The 25,908-nt window shown below is 42.7% G+C and overlaps 4 protein-coding genes across 5 annotated transcripts; 1 reads left to right on the forward strand and 3 right to left on the reverse strand.

The window, feature by feature from the left end:
* Positions 1–239: 239 nt before the first annotated feature.
* Positions 240–5,421, reverse strand: kcna7 (potassium voltage-gated channel, shaker-related subfamily, member 7). Its single transcript, XM_019889824.1, has 3 exons — positions 5,019–5,421; positions 3,852–4,517; positions 240–1,588 (listed from the first exon to the last, which is right to left on the reverse strand). Exons 2-3 carry the CDS (start codon positions 4,506–4,508, stop codon positions 734–736), a joined length of 1,512 nt encoding a protein of 503 aa, XP_019745383.1. The 5' UTR covers positions 4,509–4,517; positions 5,019–5,421; the 3' UTR covers positions 240–733.
* Positions 5,422–7,637: 2,216 nt separating this feature from the next.
* Positions 7,638–16,325, forward strand: bcat2 (branched chain amino-acid transaminase 2, mitochondrial). The gene is made up of 11 exons (XM_019889825.1): positions 7,638–7,836; positions 9,261–9,332; positions 10,532–10,732; positions 11,356–11,466; positions 11,545–11,664; positions 11,778–11,941; positions 12,758–12,900; positions 13,319–13,404; positions 14,368–14,508; positions 14,592–14,666; positions 15,661–16,325. The coding sequence occupies exons 1-11, from the start codon at positions 7,819–7,821 to the stop codon at positions 15,700–15,702; spliced, it is 1,173 nt and encodes a 390-aa protein (XP_019745384.1). The 5' UTR covers positions 7,638–7,818; the 3' UTR covers positions 15,703–16,325.
* A 602-nt stretch (positions 16,326–16,927) lies between these two features.
* Positions 16,928–18,759, reverse strand: rpl27 (ribosomal protein L27). Its single transcript, XM_019889826.1, has 5 exons — positions 18,756–18,759; positions 18,158–18,240; positions 17,301–17,470; positions 17,099–17,209; positions 16,928–17,018 (listed from the first exon to the last, which is right to left on the reverse strand). The coding sequence occupies exons 2-5, from the start codon at positions 18,236–18,238 to the stop codon at positions 16,970–16,972; spliced, it is 411 nt and encodes a 136-aa protein (XP_019745385.1). The 5' UTR covers positions 18,239–18,240; positions 18,756–18,759; the 3' UTR covers positions 16,928–16,969.
* An 882-nt stretch (positions 18,760–19,641) lies between these two features.
* On the reverse strand, positions 19,642–25,718 carry rundc1 (RUN domain containing 1). Of its 2 annotated transcripts, XM_019889822.1 has the most exons (6): positions 24,099–25,718; positions 23,531–23,539; positions 22,840–22,998; positions 22,175–22,373; positions 22,012–22,107; positions 19,642–21,425 (listed from the first exon to the last, which is right to left on the reverse strand). In XM_019889822.1, the coding sequence occupies exons 1-6, from the start codon at positions 24,489–24,491 to the stop codon at positions 20,560–20,562; spliced, it is 1,722 nt and encodes a 573-aa protein (XP_019745381.1). In that variant the 5' UTR covers positions 24,492–25,718; the 3' UTR covers positions 19,642–20,559. The 2 variants fall into 2 exon arrangements, with proteins under 2 accessions (XP_019745381.1, XP_019745382.1); XM_019889823.1 differs by lacking the exon at positions 23,531–23,539 and having other exon boundaries at positions 24,099–25,716.
* Between the last annotated feature and the right edge of the window lie 190 nt (positions 25,719–25,908).

Below are 25,908 nucleotides of genomic sequence, written 5' to 3' on the forward strand. Positions count from 1 at the left end.
ATCCGCCCCTGTAAACCGTCCTACCAACTCGCATGGTCGTCTTGGCAAAAGTTTTACGCCGGATGCCATTCCTGACGCAACCCTCCCCATTTCTCCGGGCTTGGGACCGGCACTGGGGAACAGTGCACCCCCAGGGGAGGGCACTGCCCCCCAGCGGCTGGGTTGTTCATATGTATATACATGGTGCGTAAAAAAAGGGACTGCGGCTCATTCTCCTCGAGTCACAAAGCCAACGGGCGCACTCGTGCAAAGAGATTTATTGACACGAAAGGTCATGCAATTGTTTGGACTTGTTACTCTACACCGGGACATTCAGACATTCATTCATTTAAGTTAACTTGACAGAAAATTCATCGGTGTGATTTGCGGTGTTGCTCTTAAATTGATATTCACCATCTTAAAGTGACAGGAGGAAGTTCTTGAAGGATTCTGAAGACCCTATCGTTCTCCCCAGGGCCTGTTTGTATCTGGGACGGTTTTCATTTCCCGTCAACTTTGCTGAATCACACATGCCGTTCATGCAGAATGTTATTGAACCGTACTGACATTTTCATAGAACAAAACATTTGTTGCCAACTTCAAAATCGTAAAATATGTCACTGAGTTCAATGACGTGCTGCTTTTAAACCGATGTTGTTTTGCATTCATCAGGTTGACTGCGGGTTCCCTCTCGCTGTGTATCCTTTTGATTTTCCATCCCTGCTACGATTACAAACCCCCTTCTGTGGTTCCTTCACACCTGAGTGACCAGAGGTTCTCTGAGGAGACTGTTCACTCCACCAAGATCTCCATTTGATTTGCTGTTCCTTCTGTAAAGTGTGTCCTCGGGCCCTTCATCCATCTCGTCCTCATCATCTTCATCATCGTCCTCCCAGAGAGACGTGGAAACGTGTTGATACTCGGTTGTGTCGTCCCGCTCCATCTCGCGATGGTAGAAATAGCTGAAGTTGGACACGATAACCGGCACGGGTAACGAAATGGTGAGCACGCCGGCAATGGCGCACATGGAGCCCACCAACTTGCCGCCGACCGTCTCCGGGTACATGTCGCCATAGCCCACTGTCGTCATGGAAACCACGGCCCACCAGAAGGCCTCGGGAATGCTGGTGAAAGCCGTTTCCGGGCGGTCCACCTCGGCGAAATAGACGGCGCTGGAGAAGAGGATGACGCCGATGAAGAGGAAGAAGATGAGCAGGGCCAGTTCTCGCAGGCTGGCCTTCAGCGTCTGACCCAGGATCTGGAGTCCTTTGGAGTGTCGAGACAACTTGAAGATCCGGAAGACCCTCACTAGCCGGATGACCCGGATGAGGGCTAGTGACACCGAGGGCTGTGCCCCTTTGTCCCCGGCCAGCTCCGTGCCCAGCGTGACAAAGTAGGGAATGATGGCCAAGAAGTCGATAGTGTTCATGACGTCCTTGAAGAAGTGCATCTTGCTGGGGGAGCAGCTGAAGCGCATAATCAGCTCGAAAGAGAACCAGCAGATGCAGATGGTCTCGACGATGAAGAAGGGGTCCTGGGAGGGGGTGAAGACCGTCGAAGTTGGGAGGGTCTCGTTGTTGACACTTGGGTGAGAAACGCTGCTGAACCTCTGAAAGACAAAGATTGCTTTCAGAGGTTGGAGTACCGGGAAGTCAATTAGTTATGTGCAAGTCATAGGTAAGTCTCAGTTTGTAATCTTCCTAGTTTACAACATGACCAGTGTCAAACGTTCCAGAATATCCAACCTGTCCCTCTTTTCGACACCCTTTTTATGCGGTACGATAGTGCACTTTGCTAGTTAAACACACGTCCGTTTGTTGGTCACTGTAGCGTATCAACATGGTGGCGTCGTCATCGAAAACAAAACAAGGATGGAAGTGGTTCCTCAGAACATTAGGAGAATTTGACATCGACGTTAACATCTAGCGCTCCTCCGCTTTCACTTGGTGCATGGTCATTTTCCACCCGCACTTTAATTTCCAGGTCTATATTTAAAAAGATGGACTTGAGTTTCACACCGACACTAACTCGCTTTCTGGGAACTTGACAGGACTTGGCAGGAATAAGATGGATCGAGTTCTTTTTCTGGTTATCCGCACCGCTCGACTTGTTGTATTTCTGTGGATTCCACACTTTGCTTTGTCAGTCCTGACTTTCCAGACTTCCACTTTTTTTTTTTTTTTAATCGGCATTCATCTTCGCATATGACACAAGGAAAATGTCAAACATTCTGGGCTGGCCTGGGCTTGGCTAAGTGGGATTTCATCAGACTTGGATGTAGCACTACATGCCGCACCCTTGCACTCATCACATCACAGTCATCTCCCTGCTTTTTATATGTACTTCACGCATGACCCAGACTATTTAACTCATCCACATTGCCATGCTAACTAGGATAACCGCGAGAAAATGAATGGAGAAACTTAATATAGGTAGCAATCATAAAACACCATGCAAATATGTCCCCTTGCGCCCCCTAGTGGCTGTTAATTGTGAGGTAAGGGCAAGCTGATCGTGGCACAATTGTCGTAGTCATCCAGCTAACTCCACAATCAAGCCTTAATGCAAATCAAAATCCGAACCTGGAACTCTAACCAAAACCCGAATCCTCATCCAAATCTGACCCAGCACCCTCATACCTAAAACTCTAATCCCGAACCAAATGAAAATCCGAAACCCAACTCTCAAATCAAACCTTAACTCCAACCCTACCTTTATCTAAATCAAATTCTGAAACCAAACATAATCTGACACCTAATCCAAAACTAACCCCCTTTAGCCTGATTTGCTTCGGTGGCGTCATGTCATCACAGTGCTGTTTTCAGTGTATACAAGTTTATTAATACACATCATCATATCTGGATGGCTTAGCCATCATCTATATTTAGGGGTCTGCATCTCAGAGGGGTAACACGAGAGCGCCTCATCTGTTTTTCTTGCCGCTATGCGCTCGGTGCTCTACCTCGACTTCTGGAATATTGTTTGCATCTAAATGTGCTCTCCCATCCAGACTCTGCTATCAGGACTTGTTCAGTGTGCTTCCTGGATACTCAAGGGAAGCAAAGACCTGGCCGATTTCCCTCATTCCCCTTTCACACGCCATCTTCTTGGAATTGAGCTTGACTCACTGTTGTCGTTGCCGATCCTAATCACGCAAAAATGTCGTTCCTACACAGTTTTTCCCTGCAAAGAGGCCACCTGTCACCATACCAACTATGCCGTGCAGGTTCACTGAGAAACTGGAATCTATCCCTGTGGACTTTAGGGCTGACTGCAACCACGACTGTTTGCTTGTCTATCACGGGAGAGGACACTGCCAACATGTGGAGTTCCATGAGCCTTGCAGTCTATCCCAGCGGACTTTGGGATCACACCCTGGATTGGTCGCCAGTCAGTGGGACAAAGATGGGCTCTATCCCTGTCAGCCTTGGGGTACACAACAACTTGGATTCAGCGTCTGTCAATCACAGCTCAGGACACAGCTCCTGGGTCTATAATTTTACCAACAATTCAGAGGCTTTTATGAATGACTATCCCGGTGCGCAGTGGACTACAACCTAGATTGACCACCACCACCAGGACCAGTTGACAACTTCTTGCTAGCTTTCCACTATGCCATGATGCAAAGTGGAGCTGCTACTTCCTGAAGCAATGAAAGGAGATCCAAAGATGAATATGGATACAGGAAAAAAAAAGTACAGCAACAAATGTGACAATCTGTGACTATAAAACACTCAAAGACATACAAGGTATGTGAGCTTTACAGTTTACCTAACATAACATGACTAAGCTTCATGTCGGTTTATACCTGAGAACAGTTTGGGAGCATTAAAAAAACTTGAATTATGAATTGTGAATGTGTTACCACGTACCTCCCTCTGCTCTCTCTCGTTCCTGAACTCGGGCAGAGTTTCCAGGCAGAAGATGAGGATGGAGACGACGATGACCAGGATGCTGACAATGGCGATGATGCGGGCAGCGCTGGATGACTCGGGGTACTCGAAGAGCATCCAAAGGCGGCGTCGCAGCTTCCCACTGGGCAGAACTCGCTCCTCCTCCTTAGGGAAGCCCTCATCCGCCTTAAAACGGTCCACGATGTCTTCGCCGAGCTGGTAGAAGATAAGCTCCTCGAGGAACACGTCCAGCGGTACATTGGCGGGCCGCCGCAGTCTACCGCCCGACTGGTAAAAGTACAGAATGGCCTCGAAGCACACCCGGCTGCGGTCGAGGAAGATCTCGTTTCGTACAGGGTCAAAGTAGCGCAACCGTTTACGGGGGTCTCCCAGTAGGGACTTGGGAAACTGGGCAACGGTGCGCAACTGGGTCTCATAACGCATGCCCGACACGTTGATGGCCAAACGTTTGGTCAGCGCCCAGCCGCTCCTGCGCGATGGACGCTGCTTGTCCCGCTTGGTGTTGCCACCAGGGGGCAGCACCACCACCTTTGCGCTTGCCTTCTCCTGCTGGTTGTGCTCATCTTTGGCTCTCTTATCCTCGTCCTCTGAGGAACGCTTGTCTGGGCTCGCCATTCCTCAACCCTGAATCACAACAAGAGTACTTTGAAATACTCAAAATCCACCTGTTTGGTCCTTTCAACCAGGGTTGTCAGGCAAATTTTTGTCACGGGTCACATTGTATTTATATGGTGCGCATCAGCGAGCAATTATGGTGTGAAACCAAATATTAGCCGACTTTTTGTGGGTATTCTCCAATATTTGCTGGAAAAATAAATAAATAAAAAATATTACTTTGGTGGTATTTTGGTGCCAAGGAACTATGTGCAAGTGAGCTGAGGAATTTTATTCATACAAAAGTAGTACCAAACTCTTGGTGACAAGTAATCTTGTTGAAGTGAGTTGATGAGTCTCCTTAGACAAAAGTAGTGCTTAGCCAATATCTTGTGGCATCCGCACTCTTTTTAAAATGATACATCATCATTAACGGCGAATCATTTTGCCGATCACAAAGCTATGACTTGCGGACCCAGGGAGTCCGGGGACCCCAGTGTGAGCATTTAAATTGCAGAAAATTTGTCTTACCTTGATGATTCCTGTGAATTCAACTGATGAGTGTCACCCCCATGACTGCCGCCCGCTCACATCTCACCCGTCCTTCTTCTGGGGCTCCACCATTCCCTCAAACATTCTGATGAGTTCCACTCTGCTCCTCTTCGCAGTCCTACAGTGAGTTTGGTAGGGGGAGGTCAGAGTTACCTGGTGTTAATCTGCGATCGTTCAGCATGATTGTGGGTCACTTGATGGTCTGCCCCCACACTCACTTGCTCACCCGCTCACTTTCCCTCCCTCTACACTCATCAGGAAATGCTGTAAGGCCGAAATTTAATCTTGCAGCTTCTCCAAAGGCCAACACCGCCGCTGGCGCTTTGCCCCTGGAGACCTCCTCCTTCCCCTTAGACCCCCAGAACATGACCTTAAACACACTGCACATGACTGCGTAGAAATGTGATTCAGAAATCACAATATTTTTTAAATTCATTTTTTAATGAAGAATGAGAACACAATCTCAATTATGAATCAATGAGGAATTACATAGAATGTAAAATGATGGTGCTAAATATTTAAATTGTGCTATTTTTTCATTTATATATTTTTTAATTATATGATTTATTTAGATTTTTTCATATCTAATATACAACAACAGTAATAGTGCATTTAAGTTGGCAGCAGCTTGCCAACATGAGTATAAATTAAAAATAAATGAAATTATTTCTTCATTTGATTTATTTATGCTGATAAAAATACGTTTGTATGTGTATTTGGGTGATTTATGTATTCTATCAACACGTGATACAGTAACGCACTTGTTGCCACGCAAACATGACTTGGTTTCGTATCTGTGTGACGTCATTCGGTAGAAATGATGGAGTTCGTTTTTGGTCCACGAGAGGGAGACAATTCCCACGGTACAAGGTCTCGTTTGCTTTTACATTTTTACTGTACTAAGGGTTTTTTTGGTTTGTTTTTGTTTTTATACATGGAACATCACAAGTAAAAACGTTTAACAGTGCATTAAATTATCGTCAAATGCGGCCTGGTGGCACTTTCAAGTTTAAACACACATTTTTGGTCATTAACTCATCAAATCGGCACACACGGACAATATTACAAATACATGTATCAAGAAAGCGCTCACCGCGAGCTTTAGTTTGTTTCGATTTAATTTTTGACTTTGTAGCAGAACTTAGACCCGAGGCCTTCTCCTAATGGTCAAGATCACTCGTTGCTGAAAACCAAACAAATTGAACGGCTCTCTATTGACGAAACATCCACCATGTTTTGGTCATATTTGATAAAAATCTAGGGGATAGTTGAGATGTTTTGTGTTTTACATTGCAGTGACCTTGAAACTTGATTTAGACCTTGATGCTTTAACACACACAAAGTTGTGGAAACAATCCTACTTGTTGAATATCAAGTGAATTAGTGCTGATGTGTGGGAGTGAGAATGAAAAGTAACATTTCAACATGCTTGTCAGCTCTGCCTTTTTTTTTTTTTAAATGAAGTGTAACACAATCTGTGCAGGTATGGCAGGTTATACCTGTTGCCCCTCTTTCAACAGATTTGTGTTTTTGAGGCCATATGTCCCACCCAGTGTTGTTAGAACTTGCTAACGCTAACACTCATGTGCTACTCCTGCATGCAAGCAGAAATGTTGCCGGTGTCAGCTTCCACTTCATGATTTCATTATTTATGACGAAACAACAGCACATGCTCTCGCTCAACAAACAGCGTCACACATTTCAAGCAGAAAGTGCAACATATGGAATTAACCATCCTTTAAAATGGAAACGATTCACCTACAACAGAAAAAAATACAAACCCTAGTGTAAGGCCATAATTTAACTTAAAACCATTACGAAAAACTTATGCTAGCATGAAACCCTATTTATGAACTATTTTAAGTATTTTCGCTTATTTCTACGTTGGGTTTCTTAGATCAAGCAATGATTTGACTAATTTCAATTTTATTTCCATTGTGCATTGTATATTTTTTGCAGCAGGTAAATAATTTATGACCTGTATTTTCAACCTCAAAAAATTTCATCCATTTATCCATTCATTTTCTGATCCGCTTATCCTCACGGGGTGCAAGAGCCTCTCCCAGCTGTCTTGGGCCAGTAGGCGAGGTATAACCTGAACTGGTTGCCAGCCAGCAGGGCACACATAGATAAGCAATCCATCCGCGTTCACACTCACACCTAGGGACAATTAGGAGTGCCCAATCAACCTGCCATTCATATTTTTGGAACGTGGGAGGAAACCAGATTACCCAGAGAAAACCCACACAGGCACGAGGAGAACATGCAAACTCGATACAGGAAGGCCGGAACCGGAATCGAACCCTGCACCTCTGCACTGTGAGGCCAACGTGGTAATAAGTTGATACCTGTGCCCCCACAAAATGTAAATAAAATATTTGATGTCTGGAATTTTTTAAATAAAAGGTCCAATGTTCTAGAGGGGGGGCGGGAAGCTGGGGGACTATTTAGAGAGGATTTTTGCTGACAGCCAGCACCCTCCCCTTCATCAGCCAATCAGCTATCGGTTTTCAGACAGCCTAACAGCCAATCAAAAATGACGCTCGAGTCACGCCTTCTTCGCACTTCTTCAATGAAACTTTTGTCACAAAACAAACGATGCCCTCACCTCATATCTCATTCACACTCCATGCTGAACTCAGAATAATAAAGATAAATAAATATTATCAAGCGTTTATTTAATGACCCAGTGCGCCCGAAAGCGTGACACTGGAATACGGAACTTCAGGTGTTTGTTTCCACACGAGTAAATAATCCGTGAGCACACAGCAGAGTGGAGATGGCAGTTTTCCGATCGGTGAGTCCAAAGGCGAGCAATGTCGTCATCTGTTTACCTTTTCCAGTTAATGTCTCACTTGAAGTCTACCGATAACGAGCAAATAAAGATAACGACGAATAAGGCCGACTGGAAAAAAAAATACGTTTCAATGTCCCCTCTGGAGCTACCGAGTCACGCCACGGCATTGCCGGGCAATAAATGTAAAAGGGACAGCGAACGGAATCCCAAATGTAAATGTGTCAATTTTCCCGTTTCTGCGCAAAAACACAAAAGCAAAGACTCGGTGACCCAGACGAACTAATGGCTGCGAATGGTCACGGTTCACTCTTTGAATCGGCGTACTCAACAATCGTTGTACCATGAGACAGAAGAAAGAATGTCCTTTTAAAGCGGTCCAACGCTAACGCAGCACTCGGTGCATTCCAGCAACGTGTTCATCCAAGCTAATACGTCCCATACAATACAGTTCAAGTTCGCTATCTCATTTTATGATTTACTGTTGCGCTACTTGTGCAATCGTTAATTTTAAACGTCAAAAATCTTAGTCAACGTCAATAAAACAAAATAATCTGCAAAATTTAACTAAACTGTTTTGCGGGATGCTGTTGCTGTCTGCACTTTCTAGGCTGTTTAAAATTTTTTACTTTTTTTTCTTTTTTAAACGCTATCCAGCATGCATTTTCAATCATTTTTATTAATAAATGCCACCTTGGCATTGAATGTCATGACGATCATCATGCCCGCGTGAAGGCAAGACAAATTAAGTTGCATCATACACAGCCTGCGGTTGGAAAACAAATCTGACAGGTTCCTTAACTCACTCACATATTAATATTGCTTATAAATATTGTTTTACATGTACTTGTGATTAATTCATATTCTCGATCAACCCATTTCATTGTTTTATTTTTATGCCTGATGCGGTGTTGGAAACATGAATAAAACTGATTTAAAAAGTGATTCTGACTTAAAATATTCTTATTTTTATCTTGGAAGACAACAACTTTATTATTGACTATTTATATCAATGAAATACGTATTTCTTCCTGTTTCCAACTTTTTTCCTCAATAAACCAAACAAACAAAAAATTTAATTCTCATAACTACAGATGGTTCGATCAGGGTTTTCAACTACCAATACCGCTCAACCCTGAATATGATCAGCCGATACCAATACTAAACATATGGATTATTTGTAAAATTTTAAATTTTAGAGCCACAACTATGGATTAAAAAAATAATTTAATCAGTAGATTTTTTTTTCCCATTTAATTGCTGAATAAAAAAAAAAGGTCATTTTTTTCCTATCCACTGCGAAGTGTGTCAGGTTTCTATTTATAGCACAGTGACTGAGCTGATTGGTTAAGAGCGCCACACACCCACCAGTTAGCTGCGCAGGCACCAAGCTCGCTCACCTCTACTGACTTTTGTGTGTCGGTCAGGTGGTCCAGAGAAAATTGAGTTTGACGCTCCCAGTGGCCTTGGCGCAACGCCGCCTCGCCAGCTCCTTTAAGGTAATGCACCACACAAAGCATCATGGCAACGATTGTTGTGTGCCCACCCCCTCCCCCCCATAAGTCTGACTTTCTGCTTTTCCTCACACTCTCTCCTCTCTTGTTTAATTCTTCCTAATTGAAGTGCATGTCCTTGTAATGTGTAAAAGAGTAGAAGGGCCACACTGGAAAAAAGAAAAAAACAGCACACCACAAGAGTGAAGGGGGGGGGATCAGTCATGATAAAGTTCATTTTTGAGGACAAAAATCTGACTCTTAAAGGGATACCATTATATTTTGCTAGAATGTTTAAAGGAAAATGCTGGTGTATTTTGGGTGAAAAAAAAAGTTTCACATTTTTGTGAACAGGTCGGAATATTTATACTCCCAAAAAGTCCTACTTTAACATTTTTTTCACTATCTGACAAAGAAGGATTTATTTCCCTTGCAATTTTATGAGGGTTTTTCTCTATATGACTATATGACATGATCTTGAAAGTATCAGATTAAAAATATATATGCAGCTTTTTTTGACAATATCAAAAAATCTAACTTTTTTAAAAATTATAACACATGTTCCTCTAACTATGGCTGTTTTGTATTTCAAATATACATATTTTAAAAATTGAAAATAGTTTATTCCCTGAAAATCTGTTGAAAATATCTATGTAAAACTCCCCCAAAAAATTGACACAAAATTCTGAAAAAATATGACTACGTTCCTGCAAATGTTTTTCACTCAAAATAGATTTTAAAAAAAAAACTCCAAATAAAAACAGTTTTTTCTCCCAAAGCATATTTTTTGAAATATACAGTAATAGATTCTTCTACATATTTTCTGAATTGATCAATAATTTTTCTCAATTGTACAACCGTTTTTTTTTATTCCTCTCAAATATGTTATGATTATAATATTATACTTTGTTCAAATTGAACGTGTACAACACTCTAATATACAACTTATATCTGCAAAATATCCGATTAAAAATACAAAGGAAATTATTGGAAAATGTCTCTCTTTTTAATTATTGGAAAAAGCAAACTTTTATGGAAAACCCTTGAATGTGGTTGTGTCATTGTATTTCTTTGGAGCGTGTCCCTTCTGCTCCTCTTGTTCATGTGACGTAATTGTCGTATCGTCAAGAAAATGAAGCGAGCATGCCCGTGTCGCAATCAATCACTGTCGTTATGGTTCGGGCAACGGCGCGCCACTGCCGCAGGCCTCCGACCTGAGCGTGGAGCGCAACCCAAAACCCGCGGCCAAGCCCGACCCATCCGAGCTGGTGTTCGGGAAGCAGTTCTCGGACCACATGCTGACAGTGTCATGGTCGGCCGACAGCGGCTGGGACGCGCCTTGCATCAAACCCTTCCAGAACCTTTCACTGCACCCGGCCAGCTCCGCTCTGCACTACTCCATCGAGGTCAGTAAGGCCAACGGCGGCAATTGCGGTAATCTCAATTGAGATCAAGACATCACACAAAAATTATATGAAAAGATATTATCAAAATATAGCTACAGCAAATAGTTTTATGCAATAAAAAATATTACCGTACCTAAAAAAAAATTACCTCAAAACATATTACGATTTTTGTTTAATGCAAAAAAAGTAAAACTTACCTCAGCATAATTAAAAAAAAAAATCAAAATGAAATTGACCTCATATGTAAGAATGCTTTGTATTTATATTCTTTGACCTTAGTTTTGTATTTTTATTTTTTAATTTTTCTGGGTCAAAAATTTTTTATCGACCTCAAATTAAGTCACTTCAAAAAATTAAAGGAAACAACATTTAATTAATGTCGTTGTTTAAAATAAATAATCATGATTTATTGTATTCATCAGAAAAGACATGCCAATTGAACCATTTTTCATTCTGCACAGAAAATTGATTTGACCAAAGTTACCATTGGACCTCTCTCATCAACATGAATTAATAAACTCTTGGAAGCTTATTTTGTCTTTTCTCGGAAAATTACCTACGGTGTTGTTGTTGTTGCTGCTGCTGCTGCCGCTGCTGCTGCTGGTGCCGACGCCGCGTGTCAGCTGTTTGAAGGGATGAAAGCGTTCCGTGGCGTGGACAACCATGTGCGCCTCTTCCGGCCCATGCTCAACATGGAGCGCATGCACCGCAGCGCCGTGCGCAGCTCTCTGCCCGTGAGTTCCCCGAGCGCTTGCCAACACACGGCTGCGTCTCGGATAGTCGTCCTTGTTTTTGATGGTCTTATTTTCCAGACATTCGATAAAGGCGAACTGCTGGAGTGCATCAAGAAGCTGGTGGCACTGGACCAGGAGTGGGTTCCATACTCCCAGGAAGCCAGCCTCTACATCCGGCCCACCTTCATCGGCACCGAGGTGAATCGATTCTCATCTCATGTCCAGTATCGGATGTGTTATGATCCATCATATTCACTGTCCACCTATTTATCTGTTTGTCCGTCTCTCTGTCCACGTCTCCATGTTTCCAGCCGTCACTTGGTGTGACTCGAGCCAGCCAAGCGTTACTGTTTGTGATCGTGGGCCCGGTCGGGCCATACTTCGCCACGGGCTCCTTCAACCCCGTCTCACTGCTGGCCGACCCGTCGTTTGTGCGCGCCTGGAAGGGTGGGGTCGGTTCCTACAAGATGGGGGGGTGAGTCGAAGGCGCCGGAAAAGACGCAACTGGCTTGAAATGACACTGTGGTGGACCCCGCTTCCATCACGAGGGCTCCAGGCCCATTCAAAATAGATTCAAATGTAAAAAGAAAATAATTTAAAAAATCATGTTTCTCACACACACGCACGCACGCACTTTAAACAGGCTTAATGTTATTCGAAAACAGTTTTTAAAGAACTCCTCAGCATCTGTTGTCACACTCTTTGTCAAAAAATGGGAGTCTCTCATATAAAATAAAATTAGCATAGAAACTAAAGTAATTCTAAACCTTCAAACAACTTCAACGCACAAGGAGTAGCAAGAAATACAAACAGAGCAGACAACAAAAGAAAGTGAAATGTTGTGCGCTTAAACATCAAAAATGTTTACCCCAACCGTCGCATTCTGAACGTCCGCTGGCCTAATGCTAACATGTAATATAAAACGCCATTGACAGGCTAACAGAAATTAGCATAGCTTCTACGGGTAATTTTACTGCTTTAAAAGACACAGAGCAACAACACATCCTAACAGAACGCGGGTGTTACAACACTGAAAACCAGACTTACCTGCAGAATGTGAAACCCATAAAAAAAAGCCAATTAAATAGCTGCCATTTAGTGATTGTGCTAACGACATAGCAAGTGAATACTGTGTCGTTTAGTGAGTCATTTTTGTTGGGCAAAATTCTATTTGACTGAAAATATAGAGTGTCCAAAGTTGTCACAAGGTTTTTTTTTAAAGATCATGTCCAGCCATGTTTTTTTGTTTGTTTGTTTTTGTTTTTGCATTCCAACGATGCGTCTCTTACAGGAACTATGGCCCAACCATCTCGGTTCAGAATGAGGCGGTTCAGCGCGGCTGCCAGCAAGTTCTGTGGCTGTACGGACCTGACGAGCAGATCACAGAGGTCGGGACCATGAACCTTTTCATCTACTGGACCAATGACAACGGAGGTACGAACAAGCCAGACAGCGATTAAACCGAGGGCGAATTGTAAAACCAATAATTGACACTCTGCCTTCAAGGATTTTGTCACTGAGATTCTACATGATAGTAGCAAAATGAAAATGAAGCTGCTAACGCATCAACACCATGCAGCTAGCCTGTACGCAATCATGAATCCATGTTACATAAACGACTGGATGCAGTCGTTCAGTTGGTCAACACACACACACCCCACCTTCACGCGAGGCTCATCAAGTATCCGCGAGCACGCGTCACTGAATCAGAAATGTCTGCGCATTGTGATTCAGGAGTAGTCGATGATGACTGGTTGTGAATGCAGTCGCTGCGTTCGCACTCCTTTACTCATTCCCAGCTTAAGAATCGCGACATCAAGATATTGAGTGGGCTTGATATTTGATATTGTAGAGAAAGAGTTGATGACGCCACCCCTGGATGGCATCATCCTTCCCGGAGTCACCAGACAGTCTCTGCTGGACCTGGCCAGAACCTGGGTTAGTTTTTCCTCACGTGGCCTCATTAAAATGTTTTGCATTGGATTTACGTACATCATGAAAAAGAAAAAAAAAAGAGCTTGATTGATTTGTTGTAAATATAATGTTAGTCAAAAAAATGGTTTTACCTTCATTTTGATTTCTGCTAATTTTCATCAAAAATTGGTTTATCATTATTATCATTATTATTATTAATTAAATGACGTAATTATAAGTAATACAAAAAGTACAAAAAAGAAAAAGTTGCAGGAGTTTTTGTTACCAGTTTCATATTTATAGTCTATAGTTGTATTTAAATTAATTAATATGTTTTCACCTCATCTAAATACAGTTAAAATGTATTTTTATTAATTTGTCTAATTGAATTAATTGGTTGATTGAATTATTGTTAAAAAAATTAATTGGCAAACATTTGACATACACTCGGGACATTATTGTTTTCATTAATGCATACATGGTAAAAAAATTAATGACTAATTATTGAAAATTCGAATGAATGAGCTGTTTATTACTCATGAATTAACTTTTTTTTACCTTATTTCTTCCTCCTTTGTAGTAAAGTAAATCTATTCATTTGAAATCAGAAAATTACTTCAATAAATAAAATACCTCATCAGTTAAACTTTTACATGTAACATTTTATTGAAAGGTTAGCTTTATTTTTAACTAGTTTTCTAATTATCAGTAGTGCGAAAATTTGAATTAGTGGTTGACACAAATACCATCTTGCAGAATTTAAACTTTATTTTAATCTCATCTACAAATGAGGGCAAACTGTATGAAAATAATTTTCATTCATTCACTTAGAGGACTACATACGTAAATGTAAAACACAAATTGTAAGTCAATTCAAATATTGTACTTCATAGGTTGACTATACAGTACTCTATTATAATCAATTATCGTGAAATGATGACTAATGAGCAAATGGGCGTGTCAACTGTTGGTGCTGTTGGTGTGTAGGGCGAGTTCAAAGTGACGGAGCGCACGATGGGCATGCAGGAGCTGCTAACCGCGCTGGACGCCGGCCAGGTTCTGGAGGTGTTTGGCGCCGGTACCGCCTGTGTGGTGTGTCCCGTGGGCAGCCTCCTCTACAACGGCAAGGTGCGTTTGTTTATTTATTTAGGGGTGGGCGGGCGCGCGCCCCCTTGTGGCCAAACCAAACACTGACCTTCCTCCCTTCTCAGACGTACCACATCCCGACCATGCAGAACGGACCGGAACTGGCCAAGAGGTTCTACAAAGAGCTCACCGATATTCAGGTAAGTACTGGAAAACTGCTTGCAAAAATAATATGGCTGCCAAATTCACCTAAAAGTACAGTGTTAGATTATTCCATGATAAATACGTGAGAGGTTTCCATACCTGTCAACTTTTCGGAGCGCCAACCTGTATAAACTACCAAAAAAATCCAGAGCAAAAAATCCTTATAACATACCAAAGCATTTTATATGTCAAAATAACGGCAGAAAAAAACCCACGAAATATGAATGATATATTTGTTTCCTTGTAGAACTTGCTTGTACACTACCGAAGTATGCAATGAATACTCTGGTGTTTTCAACTAGGAACCACGTGATTTACTGGAAAGTTACCGAAAATGAAAGCATTCGAGTCGACTAGCACCATTCTGGGCAAAAGCAAACGGAACTACCTGTTAGGGGGAAAGGAAAAAAAAAACGGAAATTTTCAGAATCCGTGTGATTTGTGCGATATGGCCATATACGTAAGATTCACCACAAAATCCGTATGAACTATGGCTAACCCGTATGAGTTGACAGGTATGGGTTTCATGTTTTAACATCTTTAAAACGTTTTAACGTGACGTTACCATGTTTAAATGTGTTACGTTTTGACTTCGGGTTCAGGACATTTTTGCATCGTGTAAAAAAATAAAATAAATAAAAAATAAACATGAAAAAATATTTTTATTTAAAAAGAAGACACATGCAGAAGTCAAACGTATCTCCTTTTAATGAACATGAAAACATACGTTAGCATGTTAAAACGCAATAGCACGTTAGAATCTTAAAACGTGATAGCACATTCAAAATTTAAAACTTTAGGTGAACCTTATCATGTTAAACCCACGTGGACATTGATTTTTTTTTTCCCCCGGTGTGGCAGATATGCTTTGTAAAAAAAAAAAAACAATTGTAAATACAGTCTAAGACTTAATTTTAAAGTTATATTGCCCAACCCCAAATGACATGAAATCTTTTGTCAAATTTTTGTTCTCCTCTTGTCTTTTCACAGTACGGACGTAAGGCCAGCGAATGGGCGCCTCTGGTGGATTAAATTTCTTGTTTTGCACAAGTCAGTAGAATCAACAGTTAGATGCCGTAATTTCACTTTGGACCACCAGTATCCCCTCCAACTCTTCTCTCTCTCTTTCCTGACATATCTCAAACCACTAACGCACTCCTGCCACTTGGCTGAGACGAGACTGGAGCAATAAGAACTGTATGCAACACGGCTCCACTTTATAGATTGTAATATACGTATATATATGTGATATATAGCACAATGTTCCTCCTCGTGTGAACACTAGTGGTACTTTGGTAATGAGCCGCATTGAGGTGTGGTGCTTTTAAATTGTTACTGTCTGCGAATGGGGCCACTTAGCGAGGACGAGCGACCGCACACAAAAGGGCACAAAATGGAGAGTAGCGCGAGCTAATGTTGGCCCACTGCACTGGTTTGTGTTAGGTTTGTTTTTTTTTTTTTAGATGTTTTTAAATGATACAAGAAATTAGGTGATCTTCTGCAAATTGAATTCTCTGTGATGTCGTCAAGTGCCTGCTGACCCCCGTTTGGTCGGTCAGCGCGTCTTCCGCGGAATAGTTTCCAGTAAATCCTCTCCTTTCTATGTCCCGTATATGTTTAGTCAACATTTTTACATTAAAGCCCATTTGAGTCCAGTCTGGTCTGCTCTGATTTGGAAAGTGGTCAGATGATGCCAGGTCATTTGTAGATGAGCATTTGAAGAAATGTGGTTTAATTTAAATTAATTGAATGTTTTGTAATGCAAGTTATTTACAACAAACCAACTTGAAAGTGTTTAATGTAAAATTATGTACTTTAAAACGGTATTATTCCCAAAATTTTAAGTATGTTAAATGAGTCCTTTATGATTTTTTTTTCAAAAACTACATATTTTCCCATATTCATTTACAATACAGTTATCCAGTTTTATATTTGTGCCTTTTTTTGACAACCAATCCAAATGTTGCATGTTCAATTTTCTAAATTTACAGCAAATGGTTTAACAAGGTTTTAGCTGTATTTCAAATTAGTTTCTTCCTTTAATTTTTATGTATAAATTTTGATACGGTTTATATGAAAGTAAATTGTAATGTGATTGAAATGACGGAAAGCCAACCGAACACCACCACTACTACGACTAAATTATTTCATGACAAAAAATATTTACCGGAAAAACAGCAACGCTAAAGCTGCAAATATTACCGAACTCTTGATCTCAATGCTAAATCGGCAGGGCACAAAGAGCTTAGCACACACATTTTTTATTTTTTTACGGTTTTATTTGTGAAATCGAGAGAATTTAGAATCTGAGCTTCTGGAAGAACCACTTGTTCTTACCAGTCTTGTACCTGCAAAACAAAAATGGACCCAATTCAGATGACACCAACGTGAACTTGACAGCTCAGAAATTCCCAGAAGGGAAGCTCACCTCTCTTCAAATTTAACCTTGGCCTCACGTCTGGCTTTTGATTTGAGAGCGGGATCCCTGAATACATCCTTGTTGACCACCGTTTTGTCCAGGGGGATGTCCACGGAGTATCTACGCAAGAAAAAAAAAAAATGTTACCCTCCAAACATAGCTCTAAACCAATGCAAAGCGTTTTCCGAACAGGTCAACCAGAGGCACAGACCTGGTGGGCATGAGGTGGTTGTAGTTGTAGACCTTGACGAAGGCCTTAATCTTGGACCTCTTGGCGATCTTCTTTTTCCCCATGGGGGCGGTCACCTTGCGGGGGTAGCGGTCGATGCCGGCCACCAGGGCATGACTATAAGGCCGGTCGGCCGTGCCGTCGTCAATGTTCTGATTTAGCACAAGATGGAAAGCAGCGCAGAGACGCTTCATGTAAGATCATTTTCAAATGGAATGACAGTGGTGCCATGCGATATGAGTCGAATTAGGTCCCCTCATATCCTCAAATCATCTTTCCACATTAAAATTCAGGGAAATGCCATTCATCTGTTCTAAACCAATAACAGCGCAGAAGATAACAATGGTACTCTAATAAAACCAACACTCTTTATTATACTTTATAGAAACAACGTGAACAATTGAACCACTTTTGGAACTCTTTTTCTTCCCCTTCGATTCAATCAAAATGATGTTCTGTTGTGAGCACCATTGCCCACCTGGGGACAGTATAAATACAGACAAACACACAAAGAAGAGTTTCACACCTGACTCAATAACCTGTGGTACCAGCAGTCATTTTTTTTTACGAAGGAAAATTAGCCTGCGTAAGTGTTGCTCCACTGATCGAATCTCCGTTGTTCATAGTGTAAAAAATGCACGTTACCTCCTAGAAAACAATCCCCCATATATCCCAGCATGACACAGATTTTTTTTTTTTTAACGTGGCTCGATAAGCATCTTTCTGTTCCTTCTATCAAGTGCGTCTTCAAAGGGTAAGTAGTTCTCTTTCAGTTGTTATATTTAACAGCATCTCCTGAAATGACTTAACCTTATGAAACTTTTCGCGTCTTTCTTTACCTTAACGATGACAGCTTTGCGGCCGGCGTAGCGTCCAGCGAGGACCATCACCACCTTTCCGGGTTTCATGAACTTGCCCATTTCTGCACAGACAACAAGAAACCATCGGCTACGATTCACCACAACATAACAACATGCAAGTAATGAAGTAAGTAATAAAGTAACGCGAAGGAACGGAACGCAGCTTCAAACTACCTCGTTTCTGGCTACCTTAGCTTTAGCTTTCGTGTGGCTAGCGAGTACAAATATGACCTCCATGCCGCGTTGACGACACATTATGTGCGATGCAAATAACGGGGAAACGTTTTATATGTGATCCAAGTCAAACCGTATATATTTGGTGGTAAGAAAACAGTGTCAAGTGGCACAAGTGTGGAAAAACAGAGAGGCTGCCATGTTGGAATCAACGCTCCAGAATCTAAGCGTACCCATAACCGCTCATTTAAACGACTTTTCACTTAAATAGACGTTTATTCGCAGACATAACAATGGCGTTAGGCTTAGTAGTGTTTCCCCTTAATATCCGATACACTAAAATATTTGAATGCACCGAACTGTACGCGATGTTTGAAGATTATCACGACGAAAATTCACTCACTGGGACTGTTTCTATGGCCTCCGCTGGTAGGAAAGGAAGTGAAGGAGGTTTTAGCGAACTTTGACCCGCACGTGGGAACGTCACTTCCTGAAATAAATTAGTTGGTTTATACGTGGCCATTTGTTGACTCCTTTTTTTTTTGTTTATTTTATTTTATATGTAGATTATTATGTTTTATATACTGTGTCGTTCTATTTATATATGGTACGTGATTACGTTTTTTTTTTTACGAACCCGAAGGCGTCAGTTGCGAAATCACCTTTATTTACATTGACCGTACTTTACTTCGGGGGTTGGGTAAGATGGCGACTTGTCCGGCTACTTTCTCTCGAGCTCGTGAAATTTTGCGGCGTACCAGACCGCTAAAACGATTGAAATGGACTCAAGCGATTGTATTTGAAAGGTGAAACAATATACTTGTCGTTCGTCTGTTGTTTGTGGGGACGCTATTTCAAGGAAGACTGTGCTATGGTGTTTTCACGTCGCGTCTGCGAAGTTGCTATTTGTTCACTTCGATCACCGGCAGCGGTTGTATTAAAAAACCCGTTATTTCAATTATTTTTGATTGAGATAGATAATTATTTTGTCTCTTGATCTAATAATAAAAAATGTAGATCAATAATTGCTATACTTAAATGTTGAAAGAGTAACTCACGGAAATCCTTGTTTTTATTTTATTTTCTTTATCAATTCTATTATAGTTTTTATTATGCTGTTACGTATGGATGTAAAAAATGTTAATTGGATGGCCTGATGTGGTATATATATTTTGTCAATTAAAAAAACATTTGTCATACTTTCTAAAAGTTCAAGTCGGTTGTTGTCAGTTGATGCTTAAATGGTGTTTGTATGAAAATGTGTATAGTTTATTACTGGAAAGCAAATGTTGCCTTTCTGTAGTGTATTTTGAATTCAGGGTGTAAAATCTGCAGAAAAAAAAGCAAGAAAACCCATGAGCAGCTCCGGGGTTTATCACACATACAAAGTTTACAACGACATGACAGGAACGTGACACAGCAAACTACTGCATGTGTATTATTAATGTTTAGGATAAAGAAATCAAAAGAACGTAGCTACATATTCATGATTCAGTGTGGCAGCTGTGTTTATATGCCGATATGACCCAATAAATTATGATTTTTTTTCTGTACATAAGTACCAAGATAGCAGGGCAAAAACAACATTCGGTGCTACATTTGCACACTGATTCGTTGCTGGTGTCAGTCTAAGCAATTTAAAACCTGCTACACACGTGGAGGTAGCACTTGAATAGCAACTACAGCGTTGACATTCATGAGAAGATACTTGCCGCAACCAGTATCGTGTTCCCATACAATCATCTCACAAAACATTTTTAAATGAAACAAAAAAAAAAAAGCAGCAAAGTCAGTCACTGTGCTAGCGCCTCATTTTTGGATAGTCAGCCATTCTGGTAATTGTAAACTAATTATCTGTCAGTTGTAATGTTATTAGTTTTAAAACATCACTCTTTTTTTCTATTTATATCAATGTTATTATAATTAACCAATTATTTGATCAAATAAATACAACATAGTTCAAGGATAAATTGTAATTTTTACAACTAACCAATGGTATAATGAGAGACACTATTAAAAAAACAAACAAACAATGAATAAATAGATTTTAAGTAACTCATTTTCGAAAAACGAAATGTCTTAATGCAACAACAATTTCGGGATTCTTATAGAATGTAAATGTTGGCTGGGCCGCATGTCAGCCGCGGGGCAAAATGTTTTGCGCACCCCAACGCTAACGTCTTCTTGACTGATTGCATTTGGCGTGGTCAGAAAGCGTCCTTGATGTTCTTGAGCTGCCGCACGGCCAGGTCAACGGGCAGGTCGAACTTGAGGTGACTGATGCGTCCCAGGATGCGGAGGGCACCCTCGAAGCCGGTCTGCGCCATGTAGCTCCACGCCAGGTAGTGCGGGTGCACCAGCGTGCCCGCCTTGCACAGCAGGTTGAGCCACGACACCAGCCGCTGCTCGTTGAGCGCCATGCACACGAGCGCCTTGAACTCCGTGTCGGGGCCTCGCTTGTAGCGCCCGTGCTCCTTCAGAACCGTGTGGATGGCCCACAGGAGGGATTGTTTAGGGGTAACGGTAACCGGACCGCCCCCTACCGGCAGGCTGAAGGACTGCGAGAGCTGGCGGGCGGGCGACTCTGCAAAGGCCTTGCCGTTTTTCGAGTGGTAGTACTTGACGAAGAGCTCCCAAGGGTGTATGGTTTGGGGCCCGGTGGTCCGGTGGGGCAGCAAGCAGGAGATGGGCGCCAGAACCAGGCTGACAGTCTGGGAAGGCGAAACCAGACCATGAGCCAGCAAGTCTTTGAGAACCAGGGCCAGTTCCCTGCGTACACATGCAGTCAGCTCATCGCGCGGTCCCAGAGCCGAGTTCCCGGTGTAGTTGACCACGTGATCCGGGCCAGCCTGGCGGTGCGAGCCCAGAACGCGAACCTTGTCCACGGTTGCCTCCAGACGGCGGAGGAGAGGACCATAATCGCGCTGCGCCGAGTCTTGAGGCCACATGCCCGACGGCGCCTGGCCGGCCGAGCAGCCGAACTGGCTGGCAGCGAAGATCTGCAGCACGGCCAGAGCCTTCTGGATCAGCTGCAGGCCTGTCTCGCGCATCCGCTGCGCCTGTTCCGGGTCCGCTGAAGAGAAGCAAACACAAGCGGCCTATGTCATTTTCATGACAAAGGGACGCCAGTAGATGGCAGCGTTGCATTGCCTTGGATTTGAAAGCAGCACAGCTTTTGAGTAGAAGATAACGATTAGGCAGTTAATCTTGGCTTATTGCGTCCATTATGAGGGAGAGAAATGCCAACAATTTGTAAGTCGGACAAGTTTAGGCACTTGAGACTTGAACAGTGTTATGTCCTGTATATGTAAGGTACAAACAGAACATGTGTCGTCATGTCGTAGAAAGTGCGTGTTGCTATCGTGAGAAAATAAGAGGGAGTTATTGGAGTGATTGGCCATGCGGTGAGACAGCACGGATCACGGTGTGTTTGTTATGTATTTTTTTAAAAAAGACCCTTTCTCAGTCTTATTTGCTGTTTTATCGTTTGAGGGCATCACAAACGGAAAAAAATACAAGCGTCAAAGCTCATTTTTTGATCAGAAACCCATGTTTTGAGTGAAACCAGCCTGTGTTCTACTGCTGATGGCTACAGAAAATAAAAGCTGGAATCAAACAACTTTTTTCCAGGCGAGTCTATTCTTCCCAAGTCCACTCACCAGTCCTCGTCCCTCTAGCGGTTCTGGTCTTGGCAGAGGCCGCTAGAGGCTGCTGACTGTGCGTGCCGTCACACAAAAGAGGGTTGCCCACCTCATCTGGAAGGAAAACACATTTCGTCCACAAAAGCGACAAAATGTTGTCAAATGCGAGTCCACCGCATACCCTGGATGAAGTTGATGAACATCTCCAGGTCTCTAATTTGCGTCTTGAGCTGCTCGACCAGCTGCTCCTTCACCCGCGCCGGATTGACGATCTGCGCGATGGCGGCGTCCACTCGCCGTCGCAGCTCCTCGGGCGACAAGTTGCCGATGTCCTCATTCAGGTTGACGTCCAACTTCTTGATCAGCTCGTCGATGATGACCTGAAAATCGTGGCCAGGTTGTAAAAAATCAGCAACAAAATCCAGTCGACAGTGTTGCGTCGCTAAACGAGGCAAGTTTATTTCTTTAGCAGCCATTCGCAACTGCTCAGTAAAATGCAGTGATGGCAACAATTTCATCGCGTGTCAGAGCTGAACGATTTCAGGATGCTCTTCAAGACAAAAGTGGAACCTAAGCATTTAGTTTGGGCTTTCGCGACTCTGTATTGCACATTATCTTAGTGACTAGCATTTGCCTGATTGGTGAGCTTGGGGACATGTCAGAATCCTTCAATGACGATCACAAAATCACGTTTTCTGAGATCACAATTTCGATCCCAAAAACGATCAATTATTTCAGCCCTAACAGGGTCTCATCAAACACTCAGTTTTTTGCGTTATTCCGGGCAGGGCTCAGTCGTTATCCCCCCGCAAGATGACTCTAGCAAGTAGCCGACTGCGCTCTGACCTTCTGCCGCTCCATGACGACCGACTGCGGCAGCGAGTCGTAGCTGCCCTCCTGGTAGGCAAAGTGCTCCAGGTCGTCCAGCTGCGTCTTGAGCTGGAAGATGAGATCTTTTTGCTTCTCCCGCTGAGCCTCCAAACGCTCGCGCTTCTCCCGCTCGCTCTGGAATGCAAATGACACGCTCGTTTGATTTGAACTCCCGTAACATGCAGTAACACACCATGGGAAATACCACAGATGGGCTAACAAATCATAGTGGCAGTGCCATTTAAACACAAATAGTGCAGCAGCACATGTAGATAGGCAATATGACAACGGGCACAGGCATGTATCAGTCAGATGTGAAACTCTTTTTCATGTGGGTCTATTTGTCTATAATATGCTGGTGGTAAGAATTTTATTGGATAATAACACAAATATTTTGGGTCGCCATGGGTTCATCAGTTTAGGGACAGCTCTCAACATGGTGCCGTGCGGTTGCCACAGGCACAAAAATAAACACGTTCAATGAATACCTCTCTGACAGTCAAAAGTGAGCGTTATTACCTTTGTAATGGAGGATTTTTGTTAAAATACTTTTACTTGCATGCGTGTGTTTAATATTGCATGAGTGTATTTGTACATGAAGAAAACATACAAATGAATGACGGGAAATTCCAATTTAAAATGTAGAGAAACGTGTTGTCCAACTCACCAGGTCCTCCTGCAGGTGAAGCATGTGTGAGGGTGACAAATAAAGATGTGAAGAACAGGAAGTAAATACTGGCTGAGTACACATCAGCCTTAATCAAATAAGACAACCATCAGCCATGGCATGTTTTTTTTTTTTACATTTATCTTGTCTGGTGCTGCGAAAACCACCAGAGAAACAAGAAAAGCCGGCATGTGACGTTGGAAAGCCGCTTTAATCCCCTTCAATCTGACTTGATTGATTTATATCCATGTGACATAACGCTGGCACAGATACCCTCCACTTAAAAGTCTTTAAAAAAAGTCACACATGCTTTCTCTGACTTGTTTTTCACTTTTAGTACAAAGGTAAATGCATTTCTTAAAGAAATGATGTCTCGATCAGATACTTTTTATTTCTCGAACATTTTCAGAGTACTGTACTAGGGCCGAAGTGAAAAAATTAATTGTAGGTTTAATTTTAATTAATTGTGGTACATGACTGTAAAGAGAATCTACACCCGAGGAAGTAAACACGACAAACTCAAGACCCCCTTGACAAGTATTGAAAGGTTCTGTTTGTGACCTCTCACCGTGTTGTGGAGGTGCTGGGCGTCACGGGGTCCGCAGCCGAGCACATGCGGGCATCCCCGGAAGGCGAACTCCTCTAGCTCGGTGAGCATCTTCTCCTTCTCGTCGCTCTGCGCGTGGACGATCTGCTTGAGTCGGAACTGCACCTGGGCAAAGTGCGACGTAAGGGCGAGCAGCGACGAGTTGAGGAGCTCCTGCTCCTCTTCCAGCTTCATCAGTCGCCCCGCCATTTCCTCGTCGACGTCGCCTCCGCCGACCGATGCTCTTCCCCTCGACTGGCCGCAGTTTGCGCGCTCCTCCTCGGGGTTGGCCACGGCGCCTACCGGCGCCCAGCGCTCGCCGGCGCCGGCCACGGCGGCCTCGCTATCCGAGGCTGAAAGCTCCTCCGTGGACATAGTGGACGGAGGCCCTTAATAACAATTCTCACTCGGCTTGAATTGACCAAATCCTGGGGAAAACGCAGAGATGATCGCCGTTATGGAAACAGGTGGATCGCCATCTTGATGCAAAATAAACTACGTCAGAGGGAGACGAGTCAGCCAATCATTGGATATCCGGAAGTACCAACGACTGACGTCAAAGCAGAGACGCATAAACCCGTCACAGAATATCCGGAAGTGCCGCAGTTTAGTCACGAGTATCACCGTGTCAGTGAAATGTCTTATAAGTTAATTAAAATAACAGAACGTGTGAATCCAGAGCATTACTATATAATGACCCCTGCATCGCACCATAAGATCAAGGCTAAAACCGTTTGTCGCCGTTTGTTGATTGTTAGCTAGTTATCGGGATTAGCTACACAGGACTGTATAACAGATGGGACCCCATTCATGGAAGATCACGGAGTCACCTCCTATGACCAATTTCACTCGGTTTAGAGGGGTTTTGCTTAGTTAATAGCGGAAAATCTTGGGACAGTGCATCAATACGTCAGAGACGCGTCGGCCAATCACAAGACGAGTCGGAAAATGCCCAAAGTGAAGCACCACAGGATTTTATCTTCACTAATCGTCCTTAGATGATAGTAAAAATGGATTAATGCATTCTATATATTTTAGTTTTATTATGCCTGACAAACGTCAAAAGAGCAGCATTAAACACTGTTTGGATGACCGTTTGTTTGATTGGCGTGAGGGGGAGGATCAGGACAGTACAGTATACCCTGCATGCAAAATATTATCTTAAACCACCAACGCGCAATGGCTCTGCTCACTCGCACGTGGGTGTGTTCTGCACAAAAGGGTTCAGCAGTAAAATCAAATGGCTGGTTAACTTAATTTGTAGTTTGGTTGGTTTGTGGGGTCGATTGGTAGTTTGGGTGAGAAGATGGTTTGTGGTAAGAGTCGGTGGCTGATACAGTAGTTGGGTGCTTGTTTCGTTGTGAGGCGTTCGATTGTTTGGTTAATAGTTCGGGTTGACCAATAGGTTAATTGGTAGTTGAGGTGGTTTAAATTGTTGAGGGTAAACAGTTCCCTTGAATATTATTCAATTTATGTCGATCCCAGGCATCTCCTCCACTAGATTTTGGGAATCAAAAGTTTCAAATGATAGTGTGCCACAGGTCGATGGTGGGAAATACGAACTCACTTTGTAATTGGTTTGCAACCGGTTCAGAGTGTCCCCACGCCTACTGCCCGAAGACAGCTGGGATCGACGCTTGTGAGGATAAAGTGGATCGGAAAATGGATGGATGGAGTGTCCTTGGGTGTCTTGAAAGGCGCTTATAAAATGTAAATGTATTATTATTATTAAAACTCCCGTGTAATTCCCTTGTCATGCTGATACTCCTCACAACCACTTGGGGGCGATCTT

The sequence above is a fragment of the Hippocampus comes genome, unplaced genomic scaffold, assembly GCF_001891065.2.
Source record: "Hippocampus comes isolate QL1 unplaced genomic scaffold, H_comes_QL1_v1.1 scaffold326, whole genome shotgun sequence".
Classification (NCBI taxonomy): domain Eukaryota; kingdom Metazoa; phylum Chordata; class Actinopteri; order Syngnathiformes; family Syngnathidae; genus Hippocampus; species Hippocampus comes.